The 20,427-nt window shown below is 39.0% G+C and overlaps 1 protein-coding gene across 1 annotated transcript in view; it reads left to right on the top strand.

The window, feature by feature from the left end:
- The window catches only part of pcsk1 (proprotein convertase subtilisin/kexin type 1), a 29,780-nt gene extending 9,872 nt beyond the window's left edge, over positions 1-19,908 (top strand). The window contains exons 5-14 of the mRNA XM_088338005.1: positions 2,541-2,617; positions 2,839-2,927; positions 4,875-5,047; positions 6,302-6,514; positions 8,439-8,539; positions 8,607-8,840; positions 10,904-11,061; positions 12,627-12,760; positions 15,089-15,250; positions 18,756-19,908. Coding sequence (XP_088194131.1) covers positions 2,541-2,617; positions 2,839-2,927; positions 4,875-5,047; positions 6,302-6,514; positions 8,439-8,539; positions 8,607-8,840; positions 10,904-11,061; positions 12,627-12,760; positions 15,089-15,250; positions 18,756-19,121 — 1,707 coding nt within the window. The 3' untranslated portion in view covers positions 19,122-19,908. The remainder of the gene's footprint in view (positions 1-2,540; positions 2,618-2,838; positions 2,928-4,874; positions 5,048-6,301; positions 6,515-8,438; positions 8,540-8,606; positions 8,841-10,903; positions 11,062-12,626; positions 12,761-15,088; positions 15,251-18,755) is intronic.
- Positions 19,909-20,427: the final 519 nt, after the last annotated feature.

Here is a 20,427-nt window from a genome sequence, read left to right as displayed (position 1 = left end):
TGTTTCCATAGTGACTGTCTCTCTGTTGTTTCCACGGCAACGCTGGCGGTGACACCTTGCCAGCATCTTCGCTAGGATTTAGCGCTAGTGTGCTAATATGCTCATTGTTGGCCTTGTAATTTACACTTTTTTTCTCCTGCGTCATATGTAGTAGGAGCTCATAATATACATATATATATATATATATATATATATATATATATATATATATATATATATATATATATATATATATATATATCTCATCTCATCAGCCGAACCGCTTATCCTCATTAGGGTCGCGGGGGGGCTGGAGCCCATCCCGGCCATCTCCGGGCAGGGGACACCCTGAACTGGTTGCCAGCCAATCGCAGGGCACACAGGGACAGACAACTCATTCGCTCATTTACATCTAGGGACAATTTGGACCGGCCAATTCACCTGAAATGCATGTTTTTGGAACGTGGGAGGAAACCGGAGTGCCCGGAGGAAACCCACGCAAGCACGGGGAGAACATACAAACTGCTGCCTATATATATATATATATATATATATATATATATATATATATATATATATATAAATAAAGAAATAAGAGAAAGAGGGAGAAAACGTGAGAAACAAAAGAGATAAAAAGAGAAGTCGTGAGAGAGGGAGAAAGAAGGGTAGCAGAAGAAAGAAATCCAAAGAGAAATAGAATTACATGAGATATATATATATATATATATATATATATATATATATATATATATATATATATATATATATATATATATATATATATATATATATATAATAATAATAATAATAATTTCCTTGTATTGTCATTCTGTGTAACAATGTACACAGAACGAAATGTCAATTGCATCTGACCCGATGCAGCCGCAGCCAAGAGAGGGCGCCGCCGACCACTTTTTAAGTCTTAGGAATGACTCGGCCGGGGCGCGAACCCGAACCTCCCAGTCTCAAAGCGGGCGCCTTACCATCTAGGCTACTGAGCTGGTGTGTGTGTGTCATTTTTAGTTGTTTACTTCACATGTTTTCAAGTCTTGTAACCATTCAAGCGATTCCAAAGACGAGCATAAATTTACTAGTGCGGCAAAATAAAAAGAGAATGAGGGCGTTGCTTATAATGTAAGCTCTATATTTTCAGGCGACAGCACAAGGGCAACCATACTTAATAGTGCCAGATTGTAACAAAGACGTTGAAGTTGTCTTTGGGTTGTCATTAGTGGTTTCTGCGTCATTGTTCCTCAAAGAATAAAGGAAACTTCAGCAACCTCACATTGATGCTTATGAAACAGAAAAAGAAGTGGAGCGTTTTTGATCGATAAGTTCCACTGCTGTTCAACTCAGATGTATACATCGAGGACTTGATTTGTGGGTGAAAAAGTTGAAATATTGTGAGTATGTTGTAAATATTGATTAAAGTATGGTAAAACTTCTCATTTTGCTCCGGTTATGTATGAATTATGTTGGCAAAACATGGACTGATTCCTCTCGAAGAGGGTCAAAATGTTTTCAGACGTCACCATTTAAGCACATATGTTTTGGAAAAGAGCAGCTTGCCGTTTTCCTTGGTGTCACTAAGGCAAAAAATCAAACAAGACGCACAGTATTTAAAGCTGCTTTGTTAAAAATGTAGACAAAAGTATTGGCACGTAGTCCAAAACTTATGGTAATCATTCTGAGGTAGGGATCGCAAAGTGAGGTAGCCCTACAGCAGGGGATAGAAACTTATAGTAATTAGCTCTGAACCTTTTACTAAAGATAAAATAACTAATACAACAAACTACAATGTAGTAAGAACTACTTATATGCAACATGCATACACAGGATGTATTGTCATTCTGTACATACACATAAGGGAAAAATGATACTTGATTTACCTTTGGTGTGACATGACTTGAGCTGGTACGGCAGAGTTAATGGGTGGATGCAGAGGGGGCGGGAGAGTAATGGTGGATTCAAAGCAAAACTTATCTAAAAATTTCCATTTGCAACGATTGCCATACTCTTAGAAGACTTAGATGATTTGATTGCATCCTCATTCTCAATGATTGTACCGGTTGTTGTTTTTACTTCTCCCTTTACCATCACTTAAAGTTTTGGGACCCATAGCTGATTAATACAGTAAAAAAAGGCAGTATTTTATTGCCGACTTTATGAAGCGCAAGATATTTTGAACTGAATCTTTTTTACGACATAACTAGCAGCAGACCTGTTGACCGATAGCAGACAGGTAGAGACAGATATCATCATATGCACAAACACCGCAAAATCCAAATCATCTGTTGGAAATGTGGTATGGTGGAGAAAAAGCAGTAACAAGGGTCTTAAAAAGCATCCTAATCCACCTTGTGAAGTGAAAACGTCGTATGGCGGGAATGCTGTATCCTGAGGATCTGGTTGGTTGGATCCCTCAACCACTAGGGTCGTAGGGGCACCAATTCTCGTGGTGTGTCTTGAGCAGATACAGCCTGGTGGCGCCCATCCCTCTCCATGCCAAACATACTCTCCACTGTAGAGAAAAGCAGCTCATCATGTTATCTTTTTTAAAGGACGCAGCAGCCAGCTACGACTTCAACGACAATGACGCCGACCCCTTCCCCAGATATGATGCCACCAATGAAAACAAGTACGTGTGCAATGACAATACTACAGAATTTAAGAGTGTAAGTTTTAAAATTTTTGGTACTCAGAATATTTGTATCCCTTTTGCACTCAGTAGCTAAGAGTTAAATAGGAAAACAGGAAGTTACCTTTGATTTTACACAGTACTACATCTTAGACACCCATTTTGAATATTTAGTGGGTGGGGGGTGTCTATCATAAAATCATTCTGATTTTGTCCCTCAGGCACGGGACAAGGTGTGCCGGTGAGATCGCCATGCAAGCAGACAACAATAAATGTGGTGTGGGCGTGGCCTTCAATTCCAAAGTTGGAGGTAAGCTACATTTTTCGGTTCTTCAGTGCTCAGCGTGCACGTCAAATTATATAAACGCTGATTATTAATATTACTGTGCACATAAATCATATCCATTTTCCAAAAATGTCATTTGAAGTGACCTAAAAATACTTTTTTGATGAAATGTCATGCTAGTAGTACGTGTGAGAGAGTATAGTAGTGTGTGTGAGTGTAAAGTGTAAAGTATAATAATTCAGTATTTCCTATTCTACTTAAGATGCATTAATTTATTGTAATTAAATAAAAATTGTAGTTAAAACTGGCAAAGTATGTGCCCTTCTGTGCCATATTATATATATATATATATATATATATATATATATATATATATATATATATACATATTCACAGTGGCTTGCGAAACTATTTGGCCCCCTTGAACTTTGTGAGCTTTTGCCACGTTTCAGAATTCAAACATAAGGATATAAAACTGTAATGTCTTGCAAAGCATTAACAATAAGTGGGACACAATCATGAAGTGGAACACGCTTTATCGAATATTTTAAACTTTTTTAACAAATAAAAAATGAAAAATTGGGTGTGCAAAATGATTCAGCCCCATTATTTTCAGTTCAGCAAACTCAGCAAGTTCAGTGAGGATCTCTGAATGATTCAATGTTGATCTAAATGACTAACGATACTAAATGGAATCCACCTGTATATAATCAAGTCGCTATATAAACACACCTGCACTGTGATAGTCTCAGAGGTCTGCTTAAAGTGCGCGTGGAGAAGTTTAAATCTGGATTTGGATACAAAAAGATTTCCCAAGCTTTAAACATGCCAAGGAGCACTGTGCAAGCATTAATATTGAAATGGAAGGAGTATCAGACCACTGCAAATCTACAAAGATTGGGCCGTCCCCCTAAACATTCAGCTCACACAAGGAGAAAACTGATCAGAGACGCAGCCAAGAGGCCCATGATCACTCTGGATGAACTGCAGAGGTCTACAGCTGAGGTGGGAGAATCTGTCCATAGGACAACAATAAGTCGTATACTGCACAAATCTGGCCTTTATGGAAGAGTGGCAAGAAGGAAGCCATTTCTTAAAGAAATACATAAAAAGTGTAATTTAAAGTTTGCCACAAGCCACCTGGGAGACACACTAAACATGTGGAAGAGGTGCTCTGGTCAGATAACACCAAAATTGAACTTTTTGGCAACAATGCAAGAAGTTATGTTTGGCGTAAAAGCAGTACAGCTCATAACCCTCAACACACCATCCCCACAGTCAAACATGGTGGTGGCAACATCATGGTTTGGGGCTGCTTTTCTTCAGCAGGGACAGGGTAGATGGTTAAAATTGATGGGCAGATGGATGGAGCCAAATACAGGACCATTATGGAAGAAAACCTGATGGAGTATGCAAAAGACCTGAGGCTGAGACAGAGATTTGTCTTCCAACAAGACAATGATCCAAAAGATAAAGCAAAAGCTTACAATAGAGTGGTTTACCAAAAAACACATCAAGGTGTTAGAATCAGAATATATGAATAAATAGATTAGTCCTAACACAATTAAAAAGGTACAAATTAAAAAGTTTAAAGGTCAAAATCAGGATTTTAGATAATGATCAATATTTTAAATGTTATTTAAATGATTATTTTCCAGATAAAATTTACAATCAGCATCTCAAATATAATTTCATACTCAGGTGTTATTTTTCTAGATGAATTTATAATCTGCCAAAAGGAACATTTATTTATTGCACAGTATTTAGTATTCCTTGATCACATAACTACATTAAAATAGGATCTTCTTTGTCTAAGTAATGTCACTTTTTAAAATTACACAGATTTTATTCAGCACGGAAATTGACTTTATATGGCATCTGTATTAGTTCCACTACATATTGTATGGACATATATTACAGGACTCATCTTCCTTTCCATAATATTCAAAAATGGCCGTTCTTTGCGCACAGGCATCCGCATGCTGGACGGGATCGTGACGGACGCCATCGAAGCCAGCTCTATCGGTTTCAACCCGGAACACATCGACATCTACAGCGCCAGCTGGGGACCCAACGACGACGGAAAAACCGTGGAAGGGCCCGGACGCTTGGCTCAGAAAGCATTTGAGTACGGGATCCAGAAGGTAAGTTCTGCAGACCCCGGGAAATGACATTAATCCGTTCTGAGGTGGGGATTGTGATGTAAAATGGTCGTACACTCACATTCACCAAACATTCATCCCCTTCGCCCTTCCCAACCGGACACCGACCATAAAGCCCACAGCGCAACAAGTGGTGAGTGGCTGTGCCGTGCAACTCTTCATTAGCAGAGAGGCCCGACAGCAAAAACTGGTTTACCACCTTCGCATCATATGCATCGATATCAGACATTCTTAACTATCCTTCGCCGTCCACATCTATCCCTAGCACACACTCTTGCATCCATTAGATCAGTGGTTCCCAAAGTGGGTGGTACCGCCCCCTAGGGAGCAGTGGAAAGATCTGGGGGGGCGGTGAGGAAGAACGGGGCAGTAGGCGGGCAGTAGGCGGGCAGTAGGCGGGCAGTAGGCGGGCGGTAGGGAGGCGGCAGTCCGAAGTCCGAAGTTTGTTTGACTATTTGTCCACGACATGTTAGGGCTGCACGACTAACCGAAATCGAATCGACATCGCGATGTGACGTAGTGCGGTTGTGAAATTGAAAGTTTTTTTTTCAAGGTTTTGTAGTGAGTGATGGAGTTTTGGCCAACCAAAATTGTTATTGTTCGAGTTTTAAAAGCGCCGACGAATCAGAGGCAAGTTTTTACAATAGCACAAGCCAATGAACGCGAATCAAAGTTTGCAAGCACCACAGTATGCCACATCCACCGTATGAGCTCTTTGAGTGTCATGGCGGACTCCGTAAACATAGTCCCAGAGTCAACAAACGAGAAAGAAACGAAGCGTGCACCGAAGAAGGGCGGTACATCACTTTTTTGGACATATTTTGGTTTTAATGGAGCGGACGTTTAACAGAAGAAAAACGCCCGTCGCAGAATTTGCTTTCACATAGTCACTAGGTCCAGAGGAAACACAAGTCATTTGTACAAGCTCCTTAAAAATTATCATTGCAAGTAAAAGACGAAGAAGGTGCATATACAAGTGGACTGAGAGGTAGGCGCTAGGAATTCACTACATCCCTGGTAGTCTAGTGATTACACAGTGGGTTTCTACTCATTATTATTACAATTATAATTGATATTATTGCTAATGTTATTATTGGGCCAGGCGGTGAGAATATTCCCAGACATTAAATCGGTCCGTTGTACAGAAAAGGTTGGGCACCACTGATCCACCGGTAATCCCCCCCAAAAAACGGGCTCGACAGCTTTGTTTTTCTAAGTCGGAATTTCGTTTTTCAGGGCCGAGGCGGCAAGGGCTCGATTTTCGTTTGGGCGTCGGGAAACGGCGGCCGTCAGGGTGACAACTGCGATTGTGACGGCTACACGGACAGCATCTACACCATCTCCATAAGCAGCGCCTCCCAGCAGGGTTTGTCTCCGTGGTATGCAGAAAAATGCTCGTCCACGTTAGCCACAGCGTACAGCAGCGGAGACTACACCGACCAGAGGATTGTGAGTACTTAAAGATGCTGTCTGGAATTTGAAAATGTTCTGCTTTCTGACGCCATCTACTGGCTTAAATCATCTTTGCAGCCAAGCTGCTTGTGTGAAGTGCAACTACGTAGATTTCTCAGATGCGCTTGTATAAGCTCTGTAGACCCCTTTATTGGGTTTGGAGTTCGACTGTATTTGAAATAATACTTTTCTTACTTTCACCATTTTCATGCTACACTAACAGAGGAATATGTTGAAATGATAGGGAAATGAGAAAAATTATTCTTTAAATGGGGGGAGAAATCTAAAAAAATATATATACATAGTTATTTGGGGAAATGTAAATATATCATCTAAAAAATATGACAGAAAAATACAATGAAATTAAAAGAGCATTTATATGAAAACAGGTCAATAATTTGTGAAACAAAAAAGTGTAATGATAATGATAATAACACATAAATGGTAAATGATCTGCATTTTATACTGTATAGCGCTTTTCAATTCACTGAAGACCTCCCAAAGCACTTTACAATGTATTTCACACTTACCTATTCACACACACACACACTCACGCCGCAATAGCGGCCCATACCTGCAAATGTATGGGCATTAGGGGTATATATATATATATATATATATATATATATATATATATATATATATATATATATATATATATATATATATATATATATATATATATATACAAAATAAAAAAAAATTATATAAGAAATACATATAAAATTCCCCAAATTGTGATTCAAGAGTTTTCATTCTGGCGTCAACAATTAGTTTTGTATATTTATTGAGACAATATGATTATGACACCTACACAATAAGTATAAAATAAATTATATAATAAAAACATTTAAAATTCTTTGAATTGTAATTCATGTTTTTTTAAATTCTGATGTAATTATTGCAACACAAAAATAACAATGCTAATAATAATTACACTTATGAGAAACCTTATAAGAAACACATATATAATTCCCTAAATTTGGATTTATTGGTTATTATTATGATGTTGACAATACAGTAAATAAAATTTAATAACTGGCCTTACACAATTAACCTATTATATAATAAATACATATGAAAATCCCCAAATTCACAGGGATTTATTCTGATGTTAGCCACTTTTTATTTTATTTTAATTTGTATTTAACACAAATATAATTGTCAAACATTTACTGATAAGAAAATACAATTCTGAACATTTTCAATACTAAATCCAAACCATTTATTAATTCCCCATCCCAGAAACATGCATGTCAGGTTAATTGGCCAGACTAAATTGACCCTAGGTGTGAACGAGCGAGTGAGTTGTCCAACCCTGGCTGGCAACCAGTTCAGGGTGTCCCCTGCCCACTACCCGAAGCTGGCTGGGATGGGCTCCAGCACCCCCGTGACCCCACTGAGGATAAGCGGTGCAGATAATGGATGGATAATTGTCAAACATTCACGGTTAAGAAAATATAATTCTGATCATTTTTAATCCTAAATCTAAACCTTTCATTAATTTCCCCAAGAATGTTGGTGATTGATAATCAATTAGTTCCTTATACAAACCTTCCTGTGCAGAGTTTGCATGTTCTCCCTGTGCTTGCATTGGTTTCTTCCGGACACTCCGGTTTCCTCCCACATTCCAAAAACATGCAGTCAGGTTAATTGGCCGGTGTGAATGAACGAATGAGTTGTCCATCCCTGGCTGGCAACCACTTCAGGGTGTCCCCTGCCAAAGGCGGCCTGGATGGGCTCCAGGACCCCCGCGACCCTACTGAGGATAAGTGGTGCAGATAATGGATGGATAATTGTCAAACATTCACCGTTAAGAGAATACAATTCTGAAAATGTTCAATCCTAAATCCAAAACATTCATGAATTCCCCAAAATGTTGGTGATTGATAATCAATGAGTTCCTGTTTGTGTTCTTCAGACGAGCGCCGATCTACACAACGAGTGCACTCAGACACACACCGGAACGTCGGCCTCCGCCCCGCTTGCTGCCGGAATATTTGCTTTGGCGCTCGAGCAAAAGTATGCAAGTAGAAGTTACTTAAATCGGTATCATTATTCGAGATCCTAAACCGGATCTCATCCCCAGCCCCGATCTGACCTGGAGAGACCTGCAGCACATCGTGGTGTGGACGTCCGAGTTCGATCCCCTGGCCAATAATCCGGGCTGGAAGAGGAACGGGGCGGGACTGATGGTCAACAGTCGTTTCGGTTTCGGACTTCTTAACGCCAAAGCCTTGGTGGACCTGGCTGACCCCGCTACGTGGAAACACGTGCCAGAAAAAAAGCAATGCATCGTGAGGGATGACTCCTTCCAGCCCAGGTAAATACAGCGCCCACAAACTGGACTTGTAATAGGACAGGTTCCATTTTGTTAATATAATTTTTAGTGTCATTTATATCACAGATTTTCTTACCTTTGTTTGGATTTCATAACCTTTAAAATGGTTGCTCAGTATCCTTTGTTCCAGACTGATACCAATAGGTTTATACTTTATAGAGACCCGAAATAAGGAGAGAAGACATCAATGAATTATAAACTTGCCAGGATAACAGGAAAGAGCCCAAACCTCAGCTAAGAAATTCCAACCTGTTGTAAAAGCCCTCCACTGAGCCCTTTCCTTTTTTAAGTGGTGGTTGTGGTATTAATAGTAGTATTAGGAGTAGTGTTGGTGGTGGCGGTGGTAGTGGTGGTGTTTTGGGTTTTCCTTTTTGTTTTGAATTGATCTGTTTTTTTGTCTTTGGGGTGGGGCTTAGGGATTTTGTTTTTTGTTGTTGTTTCGGGTATTTTGGAGAGGGGTTTATTTTGGGTTTTGGTTTTGTTTGGGATTTTCTCTGGTTTTTATGTTTTGTTTTTGTTTTGTTTTTGTTTGGCTTTTGTGTTGGTTTTGCCTTTTTGGGGGGTTTTATTATGTTTGTGGTTCAGCAAAAATACACTTCTGTATTTTTTGACATAAAGATGTTTTTCTATCCTTATATTTACAAACAACATGCAGCATAAAAATGCATGGTTTGCCATATTACAAATGTCTAAATTCTGCACATTTTTAACAGTCAAGACCAGAACAGAAACCAGACCCACTTGCGTGACGTTTACCACAAGTTTTATTGAAAGAGAGGAAGGGCTGCACCCATGATCCGGTGTTCGCTGGTCACGGGGAGCAAGTCGCTCTCATACTCGGATTGTGATCCGAACATGGAAGTGAGCGATGCCGGTGTCAGGGGCAGAAAACTGGTCGATAGCTGGGATTGGGAGAGCAAGACGTGATCGGGGTCGGAAACGAGTCGTAAGCCAGAATGGGAAAGTAGACGTAGTCGGGAACAAAAAGGGGTCGTAAGCTGGGACGGAAGAGCAGACGTGGTCAGGATCCAAACAGATCGTAGCCGGAGACAAACGAGAGCAAAAACTGGACAGGCGAGAGTCAGGGTCAAAAAAGGCTTGCTTGGTATACACGGAGATTCCCAGACGGACTGACAACAGTGGACTGACAGGACTGGGTTCAAATAGTGACAGGGAGCCAATCAGGACCCGCGGCAGTTGGCGCCAAATGAGCGGGCACAGCAGAGTCACATCAGTAATCATGACATTTACATCTCTCATATAAGTTTCAGATCAAAATTAGCTGAACAAACAGACTTTATCTGGAGAGTATTATTGGTGCTGCCACCATGAATTGTGTTTATTGAATTATTTATTCAAATCCATGGCACAGGGATTATTTCAAATGTGGGCCATATTCTTTTTAAAAAACATTCTGCCATAGCTAATGTTTATGTATTATTTTGTTAATCATTGCAAATTTATTGAATGCCAGCAAACTAATCCCCGATGTGCATACTGGTCAATGTTACCACAAGCTAATTGTACACCTAAAAAGACATGCACCCAAATTAGATAGTTAGATAGATAGATAGATTGATACTTTATTCATCCCCACAGGGAAATCCACATTTCCAGCAGCATCCCTGCGCTGAGAACAATACAACAATAAAGCAAAAAAAATACAATATACAAATATCCAATGTGACGTGCTTATACCCACTGTAGCGTGTTATATAGAGTATCTGGATAGTGCTACACAGAATACATATTGCAATAAAATTCGGTAATATGCAATGTAGGGGGTGTGGTTTAATGTGGGCCTTTACTCTGCTGGGTGGAGTTAAAGAGCCTCATGGCATGAGGAAGGAAAGATCTCTTCAGTCTGTCCGTGGTACAAGACAGTGACAGCAGTCTGTCGCTGAAGATGCTCTTCTGTCTGGATATAATGCTGTGTAGTTAGGAATTGATTATGTAAATTAGAAACCATCCAAGAGTTGTCAAAGTGTTCTGTGGCCATGGAGTTTTGCATCTAACGTTGGCTGCTGTTTTAATTTCTCCCACAGGGATTTGAAAGCGGCAGGGGAGACCACTATTGAGATTCCAACCAAGGCCTGCGCAGGGCAGGATAACTCCATTGGAACCTTGGAGCATGTGCAGGTGGAGGCTAGTATCGAATACACCAGGAGAGGCGATCTTCATATCACGCTCACTTCGCCAGCTGGTAAGAAAGAGATGATTCGTATACAAATACATATACTGTACATTCCAGAATACATACAGACGCTCCCCTACTAACGAGATCGTTCGTAAGTTGAATTTGTTTCGTAAGTTGCATCAGTGCTATACTTTGTATGTTTACGGTTTATAAAAGTAACCTGTATTGTTTTGTACAAAAAAAAATAAACATTTCTCAACCGCATCAAGCTTTCTTATTTCACTTTCATTTCAAACGAAACAGCTCGCCTCCTCTTTACACTTTACATCAACCATATTGAATGGATCCACAAGATATTAAACAATAAAAATGTCAACGTTCTGAACACGCTGGATATACAGTTTAGTATGTTTACACATAAACTAGGAAGAGGAAGTCGGATTTCTTCAACGGGGCGGATGCTGGGTGAGCTCTCACAGCGCCACCACAGGCCGGTAGCGGTGGAAAGAAACGCTACAGTACTGTCCTGTACTCGGAAAAAGGTGCACACAATACAAAATCTAACTTACAGCAATGTCCGGATATTTTTCTACATCCCGAAAAAATGTTCATATGTACCGTTGTTCGTAATTCAAATGTTCATAAGTAGGGGAGCGTCTGTAGTGCACCCGATTACAGGCCGCGTTATCACTGAATTTTGTCTTTGTCCAATTCGCACCAGATTTAAAGCCCCAGGTTTAAAATGACATGAAAATAAACCATCATGCTGAGGTTTTGAGTTTTTCCTTGCCCTCATGTAGGTTTTAGATCACAGGATGGTGTAATAACAGTCTGTGGTTTACAATTATCTGTGGTCTGTGCAGCCCTTTGAGACTTCTTGTAATTAAGGGCTATACAAATAAACGTGACTTAACTTGACATCCATTTTTTACAAGTTGTTTACATTACGTGTTTTTAGAGTTTGTGACCATCAAAGATGCCGATTACAAAGATATACACATATTTACTATTCCTCCGATAGAAAACATGAAAGAGGGCTGCCTCGCATAGAATGTGAGTCCTATTATTTCTCGACAACAGCGCCAGGGCAAGCATACTGAGGATAGTAGAATAGTGCCAGATTGCAATACAGATGTAGAAGTTGTCTTTTTGTGTTGTCATTCGTTGTAGCTGCCGTACTGGACAAAAATTGCATTTGCTTGTCATGGTTTTTGAGGATTAAAGGAAACTTTAGCGACCTGACATTTAGGCAGATGATACTGAAAGAAACCCGAATTTGGATGTATAAATTGAGGACTTGATTCTTGGGTGGAAAAAGTTGAAAGTAAATATTCAAAAAATACTGCAAAACTTCCGTTTTGCTCCTGTTACGTATTATATCAATAACGTTGACTAAAACATCAACTAATTTATTCTCCAAAAGGGGGGCCATAAATCTTTCCAGACATCAGAGCAGTATTTTGTACATAGAACGCATGCGTTGTGGAAAAGAGCAGCTCACCACTTACCTTGGTGCCCCCACAAAAAGAAGAAGCTGCACCATATTTAAAGCTGCAGTATTTGAAATGTAACGAAAAAGTAGCGGCTCGTACTTCGGAATTTTCAGTAATCAAATCGTTTTTCTCTGATAGGCACCACCACAGTGCTGCTTGCCGAGCGAGAGCGTGACACGTCCTCCAACGGTTTTCGAAATTGGGACTTCATGTCGGTCCACACGTGGGGAGAAGATCCATCTGGTACTTGGACCATCAAGATAACTGACACTGTGAGTCAAAAATCAACAGTTTTGTCTAATATTTTCTCACTTATTTAAAAAAATTATAAACTTTTATTTTGTAGTATTATTACTTTTAATGGGTTCTGTTATTATTCTGTAATATGCAGATTTTTAACCTTTACCTCAGCCTACCTTGCCACTCAGCAAAACAAGAGTGTTTTCCATTGACGTTTATATTTTTTCTAATTTTTAAGATTACCGTACTGTACTTTTAAAATATATTCAGTCATATTTTCAAATATTTCCTTTCCATTCAAATGGCAAAAATTGTCATGATTACCGATGTGAATCACCTATGCCTGCTCATTTTGCACCAATCACTGCGGGCTCTGATTGGCTTCCTGTGCCTATTCATACCCAGTCCTGTCAATCCCCTGTTGTGAGTCCGTCTGCAACCTCTGTTTATACAAGGCAAGCCTTTTTCGACCCTGACTCCCACCTGTCCCGTTTTTGCTCCCGTCTGTCTTCGGCTACGACCTGTTTTGAACCTGACCACGTCTGCTCTCCCGGCTTACGACCTCTTTTGTCCCCGACTACGTCAACTCTCCCGTTCTGGCTTACGACTCGTTTCCGACCCTGACCACGCCTTGCTCTCCCAGTCTCGGCTACCGACCAGTTTTTCTGACCCTGACACCGCCATCGCTCGCGACGGAAGATCCATTTCTGTGTTTGGATCACAATCAGAGTACGAGAGCGACTTGCCTCCCGCGTCCAGCGAGCATCGGATCGCGGGCGCTGGCCTTCCTCTTTCTTTCAATAAAATTGTGAGAAAACGTTACGTCTGGTCGTGACAAAAATTATGTTTGAAATTTACAAAATTATCTTTGATGGCAGAATTTTTGTACTAATTTAGCGGTATTTTTTACTTAGAATGTTTTTGTTTTATTGAGGTATATTTAAAAATGATTAATTTTTTTATTTAAAAAAAAATTGTAATTAAATGGAAATGTCCTTGAGAAATTAACCAAACCAATACACATGAGGCTTTTTTAACGAGTTAGTCAGAGTTTGTGCGTGTCATTTGTCTCTGTTCTACAAGTCCCACAGTCCTTTGTAGTATTAGAATCTTTAAAATGTGCAAAATGATTTTATATTGCAGGTCATATTGCTCATTTTCGGAAACAGTTTCTGTTACAATTTTTTTGTTTTGTCTATGTATTAATCATCTAAGTACATTAAAATTCAAAAAACGGAAAATAGGGAAAATATTCTGTTAAAAGAGCCTAATTTATCCCTGTATGGCAAATTATTTTGCTGCTTGTAGGAAAAGACACTTTAACTGATTTTGTTTTTGTCACGGCCAGAACGGAAGTAGGACCCAGATGCGTAACGTTAGTCACAAGTTTTATTGAGATATAGAGGAAAGGCAGCGCCCGCGATCCGGTGCTCGCTGGACGCGGGAAGCAAGCCGCTCACGGAATCGGAACGTGTTCCAAATGCGAAAGCGGATCTCCCGGAGCGGGAGGTTGTAGCGTAGTAGACGGAAAAAACAGGTCGTTAGCCGGGACAGGAGATCAGACGTGGTCGGGATAAAAATAACGGGTCGTTAGCCGTGACGGGAGATCAAAGGTGGTCGGGGTCAAAATACAGGTCGTACCAGAAACGGATGGGTGGAGAACAGGTGAAAAACGGGACCTACGGAAGACAGAGTCAACAATGCTTGCCTTGTGAAAACAGAGGTTTGCTGACGGACTGACAATCGGCGAGTGAAAGGACTGAGCTTAAGTAGGGCGAGGAAACAATCAAGTAGCCAGTAGCAGCTGGCGCCAAACGAGCAGGCACAGGTGAAAGTAATCAGTCAATGACAGTTTTGTTTGTGTATTATTCAATAAAGTACATTTTGGAAAGATTATTTTCTTTACGTAAAATAGAAAAGATAAATATGATCAAATTGTGAAAAAAATCAAATTATTTTGTATGGCATATCATTTTAAGTTTTTTCTTACATGTTTTTAAACTAAAATAGTAAAAATTAATAAAAACTTTCCAAAACTGTTTTTTTCTAAAGTGTTCATCGTCATAAGTAAAATTTTGTTGATCTTCTGGCTTACAGTTTTGCTAATTTTTAGAATATTTTCCTCATTTTACCAAAAGAAAATGTGAAATAAATTGTATGGATGTTTTTGACAAAAACATGTGAATTAAATGATTTTTTATTATTTAAAAAAAATATATCAAGTTGAAAAAAAAATTATATTTTAATATATTTAATAATAAATGAAAAACTCAAACCAAATGCTGGATGTGATCCACCCTCTTTGAATTGTTTCCAATAATTTAGTACCCCTCAGTCTAACGTTGTTTTTTGGGTAACAGTCGGGCCGTATGGAAAACGAGGGTCGTATCCTGAGCTGGAAGTTAATTCTTCACGGAACTTCGGAAAAACCGGAGCACATGAAGAAACCTCGCGTCTACATCCCGTACAATGCCGTGCAGAATGACCGCCGCGGTGTGGAACATATGGATGACATGATGGAGGTAAACATGTTAAAAGCAGCAGCCATTCATTTCATAAATATGCCCCATTGTGTGATATTTGACCACTAGATGTCGCTGTGTTGTCGACTGCGAAACAAAACCGGGTCCGCAGAGCACAGTGTAGCAGCAAGATGGCAGACAAACATGGCGGAGACTTGAGTGGGGATTTAACCATGTAAAAGAAATACACATTTCTCAACCTTTGATTTCTAAAAAAAATAATATTGGTATGATAGTTCATGTAGTTTTGCCTGTTATTGAAATCAAAGTCTCAAAAACCTCAACATGAGGAAAATGAAGAAACCTACTGAATAAACGTTTTTGTACCAATAGGAAGCACTACATATTACACACTGTCTCTTTAACTATTTCCTAAAGGGTTTTCCATTGGTGCAGCAGCATGATAGACTTCACTTAGTTTGACAAAGCTAGCTTCATACTGTACATGAATTTAAGGTAGGAAGAAAATATTTGAAATCTGGCGTTATAAATATTCTTCAAAAATATATGAGAAAATAAAAATAAAATGAGAAATAATAGGAAAAATAAATTTGTCACGTAGTGGAGTGGAAGGGGGCTGTCACGAGGCGTGGTGGAGTGGAAGGAGTGATCGGACCGGAACGGAGGCAGGAGGCAGGAAGGGAGAACTCAATTGCGTAACGATCCAAAACTTTTATTCACCAAAATAAAAGTTGTCCAAAACTCTGGGACATGAAAAAACAAACAGTTGTTTCTTCCAACTCAACTAAACAGGACAAGGCATAACAGAACGGACAATGTTTAAAACTAAAACAGGACAAGGCATAACAGACCGGGGAATGTGTAATGAGCCAGCGCCCGCCAAACCCACAACCCAGCCTTAAGTAGCAGACCAGCAATCAGCTGATCTGCTCCAGCTTGAGTTCGGGGGCGCGGCAGACTTGTCGCCACGGCGACCGTGACAAAATTAATTATTAATAAGTTACTCTTGTTTCTCTTCATTTCGAATAAATCTTTCGCCTTTAGAGCTTGCTCTGTCCACTCCACGCATCGGCCCGGTATTGCAGTACCTCCGGGAACGGTGCATTCGCAATGATCGCAGCAAGGCTTTGGGGCTAGGACCTTAGCTTGGCCTTTTGGCTGAGAGTAAGTGTCCCGGCCCCTAGGCTTTGTAGCGTATTATGAACTGACTGATAACGGATAATGGATAATGAATAACGAAGATAGAACAATAACCCTTAAAAACCCCAAAACCCCAATTATTAATAAGTGAAAACATTAATTATGAATATTTCAAAAATAACAATATTTCTAAAATAATAATAGAATAAGGAATAACAAGAAAAGAAATAACATAAAAAATAAATAATCCTTTTTTTTCATTAACATATTTTAAAGCATATATTATTTTTGGTAAATGAAATTAATAAAGGAAGAAAAATGTATTAAATCTACCATGTCTAGTATTTTTATAACATTAGCGAAAAATATAAGAAATAATACGAAAAATAAACAAAATAAAATCAAGCAATATATATATTTTTTAAATAATTGAAAATAAAGGTGATGGAAGAAAAAAATATTTGAAATTGGACATATTTAATATTTTTAATATATATGGAGAAAAAAAGAAATAATAAGAAAAATAAATCAAATTAAAATAAGTATGAAATCAATGAAATTTTTTCTTATTCTATAAACGTTGTAAGCAAACTTTTTTCTAGATTTCTTAATATATTGGTGGAATATGTTGCACTTTCTTGCTCACGCATTTAGCACTGTATGTTATATTGTATCATATACAGTACATCCCAAAATGAGTCTTTTATTTACATTTGCATTTAATTTAGAAATATATTTCTTGTTTATTTGTTTAAAAAATATTTTACAAAGGTTGATTTGATTTTTTTCTCATTTTAATTATTCGTTTACCTTTTTAAAATCTTTTTCTATATGATAAAAGACAAGTAACATTTCCAATTAAATACAAAAATTTTATTTACGTTATTTGTCAAATCGGGAAAATAAAATGAGCAAAAATAGCTGCTGTCTGCCATAAAGCAATGTTTCTTTTTCTTATTATGTTGCTCTGAAACATGTTAAAATATAGTAACTGGAAAGGTAATTTAAGATATAGTTAAAAAGGAAAAAAAGCGTAAAATTATCTAAAAAAATCTAAATGATTCTCAAAACTATCTGTCAATTTGAAATTCTTCATTGTTAATACCTCCCTGTATTCAACATCTCTTTTAATAAAATGAAATAATTTTAAAAGTTTAAAACGTTGTAGAGAAAAATGTGTTTTTCCCTAGTGGGAGTTCACAGCATGTGAAGGGACATGTGTAAAATTTAGCCCCTTCTAGTGGTACAAACTTTCATTCAGTAAAAAAAAAAAACATTGATATGAGTACATAAAAAATGCATGATCTATTATCCATCCATCCATTATCTGGATCGTTAATCCTCAATAGGGTCGCGGGGGTGCTGGAGCCTATCACAGCTATTTTCGGGTAGTGGGCAGGGGACAAACCAAATTGGTTGTGATCTATTATACGAATATTCATTTTTATCACAAATTATAGGTCAAGAAATTTGTATAGTGGAATCCATACCTAAAGCTTGTCGTCATACTTGTTTGTCGTCTTGCTGTCACGATTCTGTCACTTGCCCGCTAATTGCCCTCAACTACTTTTTCAGCCCCAGCTGCTAATTGTTTCCTAATTTCCCCTCTCCCTATTTAAGCACTTCATTCCCGATCACTCTTTGTCAGTCCGTCAGCGAACCTCAGCACATGCAAAGCAAGCACTATTTGACTCTGGCTTCCGTTTTGATTCCGACCTGTTCCTGCATCCTGCCTGATTCCGTCGCCTGTTTCCTGTATCGATCCCCTGTCCCTGGCTTCCTGATCATCTCCGCTTACCTGACTTGCTTCCGACCACGCTTTGTTCTCCTGTCCCGGCTACCCGACTTGCTTCCAATCCCCGACCACGTTTGGTTCTCCTGTCCCGGCTACCCGACTTGCTCCCAATCCACGACCACGCTTCGTTCTCCTGTCCCGGCTACCCGACTTGTCACCGGCCGCGAGGGCTTCCTGCTCCTCCTGCCCAGGAAACACCAGATCGCTGTCTTTTCCTCTCGCCCTGACTTCCCTGATCCCTCAATAAAGCATTGTGTGAAACGTTACGCATTTGGGTCCACTGCTTGTTCTGGTCCTGACACTTGCGACCATAAACCAGTGCCACAGAGCACAGCGTAGCAATCTTTGACAACAGTGACATTTAACGGTCAAATATTACACACGAGGCTTTAAAGGGACAGTGTGTATTGATAAGTGATTAAAAACTTTGTGAAAAGCTTGGCAAAAAAATGAGAACAGGGATGACACTTTGTGTGTCCGTAGTTTTCATTCTCCCTTGTTCTTTTTCACACTTGTTTTTGGTTGCACTACACAATACATCCACATCTGTCAATAAATACACACAGTGCCATTTAATCACATGAATTAATTCCTTCTTGTCCAATGCAGGAACCCACCCCGGCACCTCCACCCCTGAAGACCAAAACCCAATCTTTCGCCACTCCTGATTCTGAAAAGAAGCCCCGACAGCCAGTTGGCCCCCCTTACTCCCCCACCCAGGCCTTGCTGCGTCTCCTGCAGACGGCTTTCAACAGGCAAAGCCCGGCCGTACAACGTATTTCCCCCATCAGGGCGACAAAACCCCCGCCGCAGAAGCTCTACCAAGCTCTGGACTTTATCAACAAGTACGGCAGCACCGGCCACAATGTCTTCAGTGACTATAGTGACGGTTTCTACAGTGCAAAGCCTTACAGGCATCGGGATGACCGCCTCCTCCAGGCCTTGTTTCAGATGATCGATGATGACCGGCAATGAGAGCGACTGAGGCGGAAGAAGGTGGCTACAAATATGTATAACAAGGGGAAAAAATGGTGAAAATTTGTTTTTGTGTTGTCCCCCGAAATGCTGCATATCTACTCTCTTTGATTTCGTTTTATGTTACTAAATCACTTGGTTCATAGAAGAGGTAAGATCAGGCAGGCTTTAAGGAATCTAGCCAGACCCGACCCAATTTTGCGAATGTTATAGCCCAACCCAGCCTGAGCCCGAGAAATTAACTTGATTTGCAATACCAAGCCCCGAGCAAACCTGAAATTTCATATTTTATTTGGGAGGACTCGAGAAGAGAAGAGGTGATTTCTGATAACAAATTTAAGTCTGTCTTTTTTAACCAAATAAATTTCAAACAGTTGTATAGACTGTATAAACGTTGATATCTTAAATATTTCTGTGTTGGCAGAAGTTACTTTAATCGACAACTTTCCATCACTTTTTTAAGAGTTGACGGATACATTTTTAAGACTTTTCGTCACTTTGCCATGTTAAAAATTGGGCTATGAATCACAGTAGCAGTATGTCCTTAAGAATGTAGCACAGCACCTTAGGAGAGAGAGGTAGTGAGGCAAAGACGTACAATGGCGGCCCATCAAATGCATTTATTTTTTTAATTTTTAGTATCCTCACATCATTGTAGTATATATTTGTATAAATGTATATGTATGCATGTATGTATGTATGTATGTATGTATGTATGGATGTATGTATGTATGTATGTATGTATGTATGTATGCATGTGTTTGTATGTATATGTATACAGTATATATGTACAGTATCTATATATATATATATATATATATATATATATATATATATATATATATATATATATATATATATATATATATATATATATATATATATATGTATACAGTTTATTAATATTTTTTTTTTTTTTTTTTTTTATAAAGAAGCATGGCCCAACCCGACTGTAATGATTGACATTTTCGGCCCAGTCAGAAATTTGGGTCGGACCTGGGCTTGGGTTTACGATCTTACCTCTTGTTCATGCACAGTAACTAAAGTGGAAAAATGCCTTCTCATTTGTAAGATCCCCATAATGGAAGCCCAAAAATGCCAAAATGCAATGACCAAAAATGAGTTTTTGACTTTAAAATTATTTTTCTAAATCACAGGCATTCGATTATACAGGATTTCGCAGTTTGACTTTCGCATGCCTCTGCAGATTTTTTTCTATCAATGCAGTGGATTCAGGGATAAACATGTACTAAGTAGAATTACACCGCCACTGTAATAGCGCCTTTTTAGGCAAACCAATCAGAGA

This window comes from Urocampus carinirostris, chromosome 6, assembly GCF_059441175.1.
Source record: "Urocampus carinirostris isolate Australia breed hairy pipefish chromosome 6, RoL_Ucar_1.0, whole genome shotgun sequence".
NCBI classification, from domain to species: domain Eukaryota; kingdom Metazoa; phylum Chordata; class Actinopteri; order Syngnathiformes; family Syngnathidae; genus Urocampus; species Urocampus carinirostris.
Note: the sequence above shows the minus strand (reverse complement) of the source record. Positions and strands in the feature narration are given on the sequence as shown.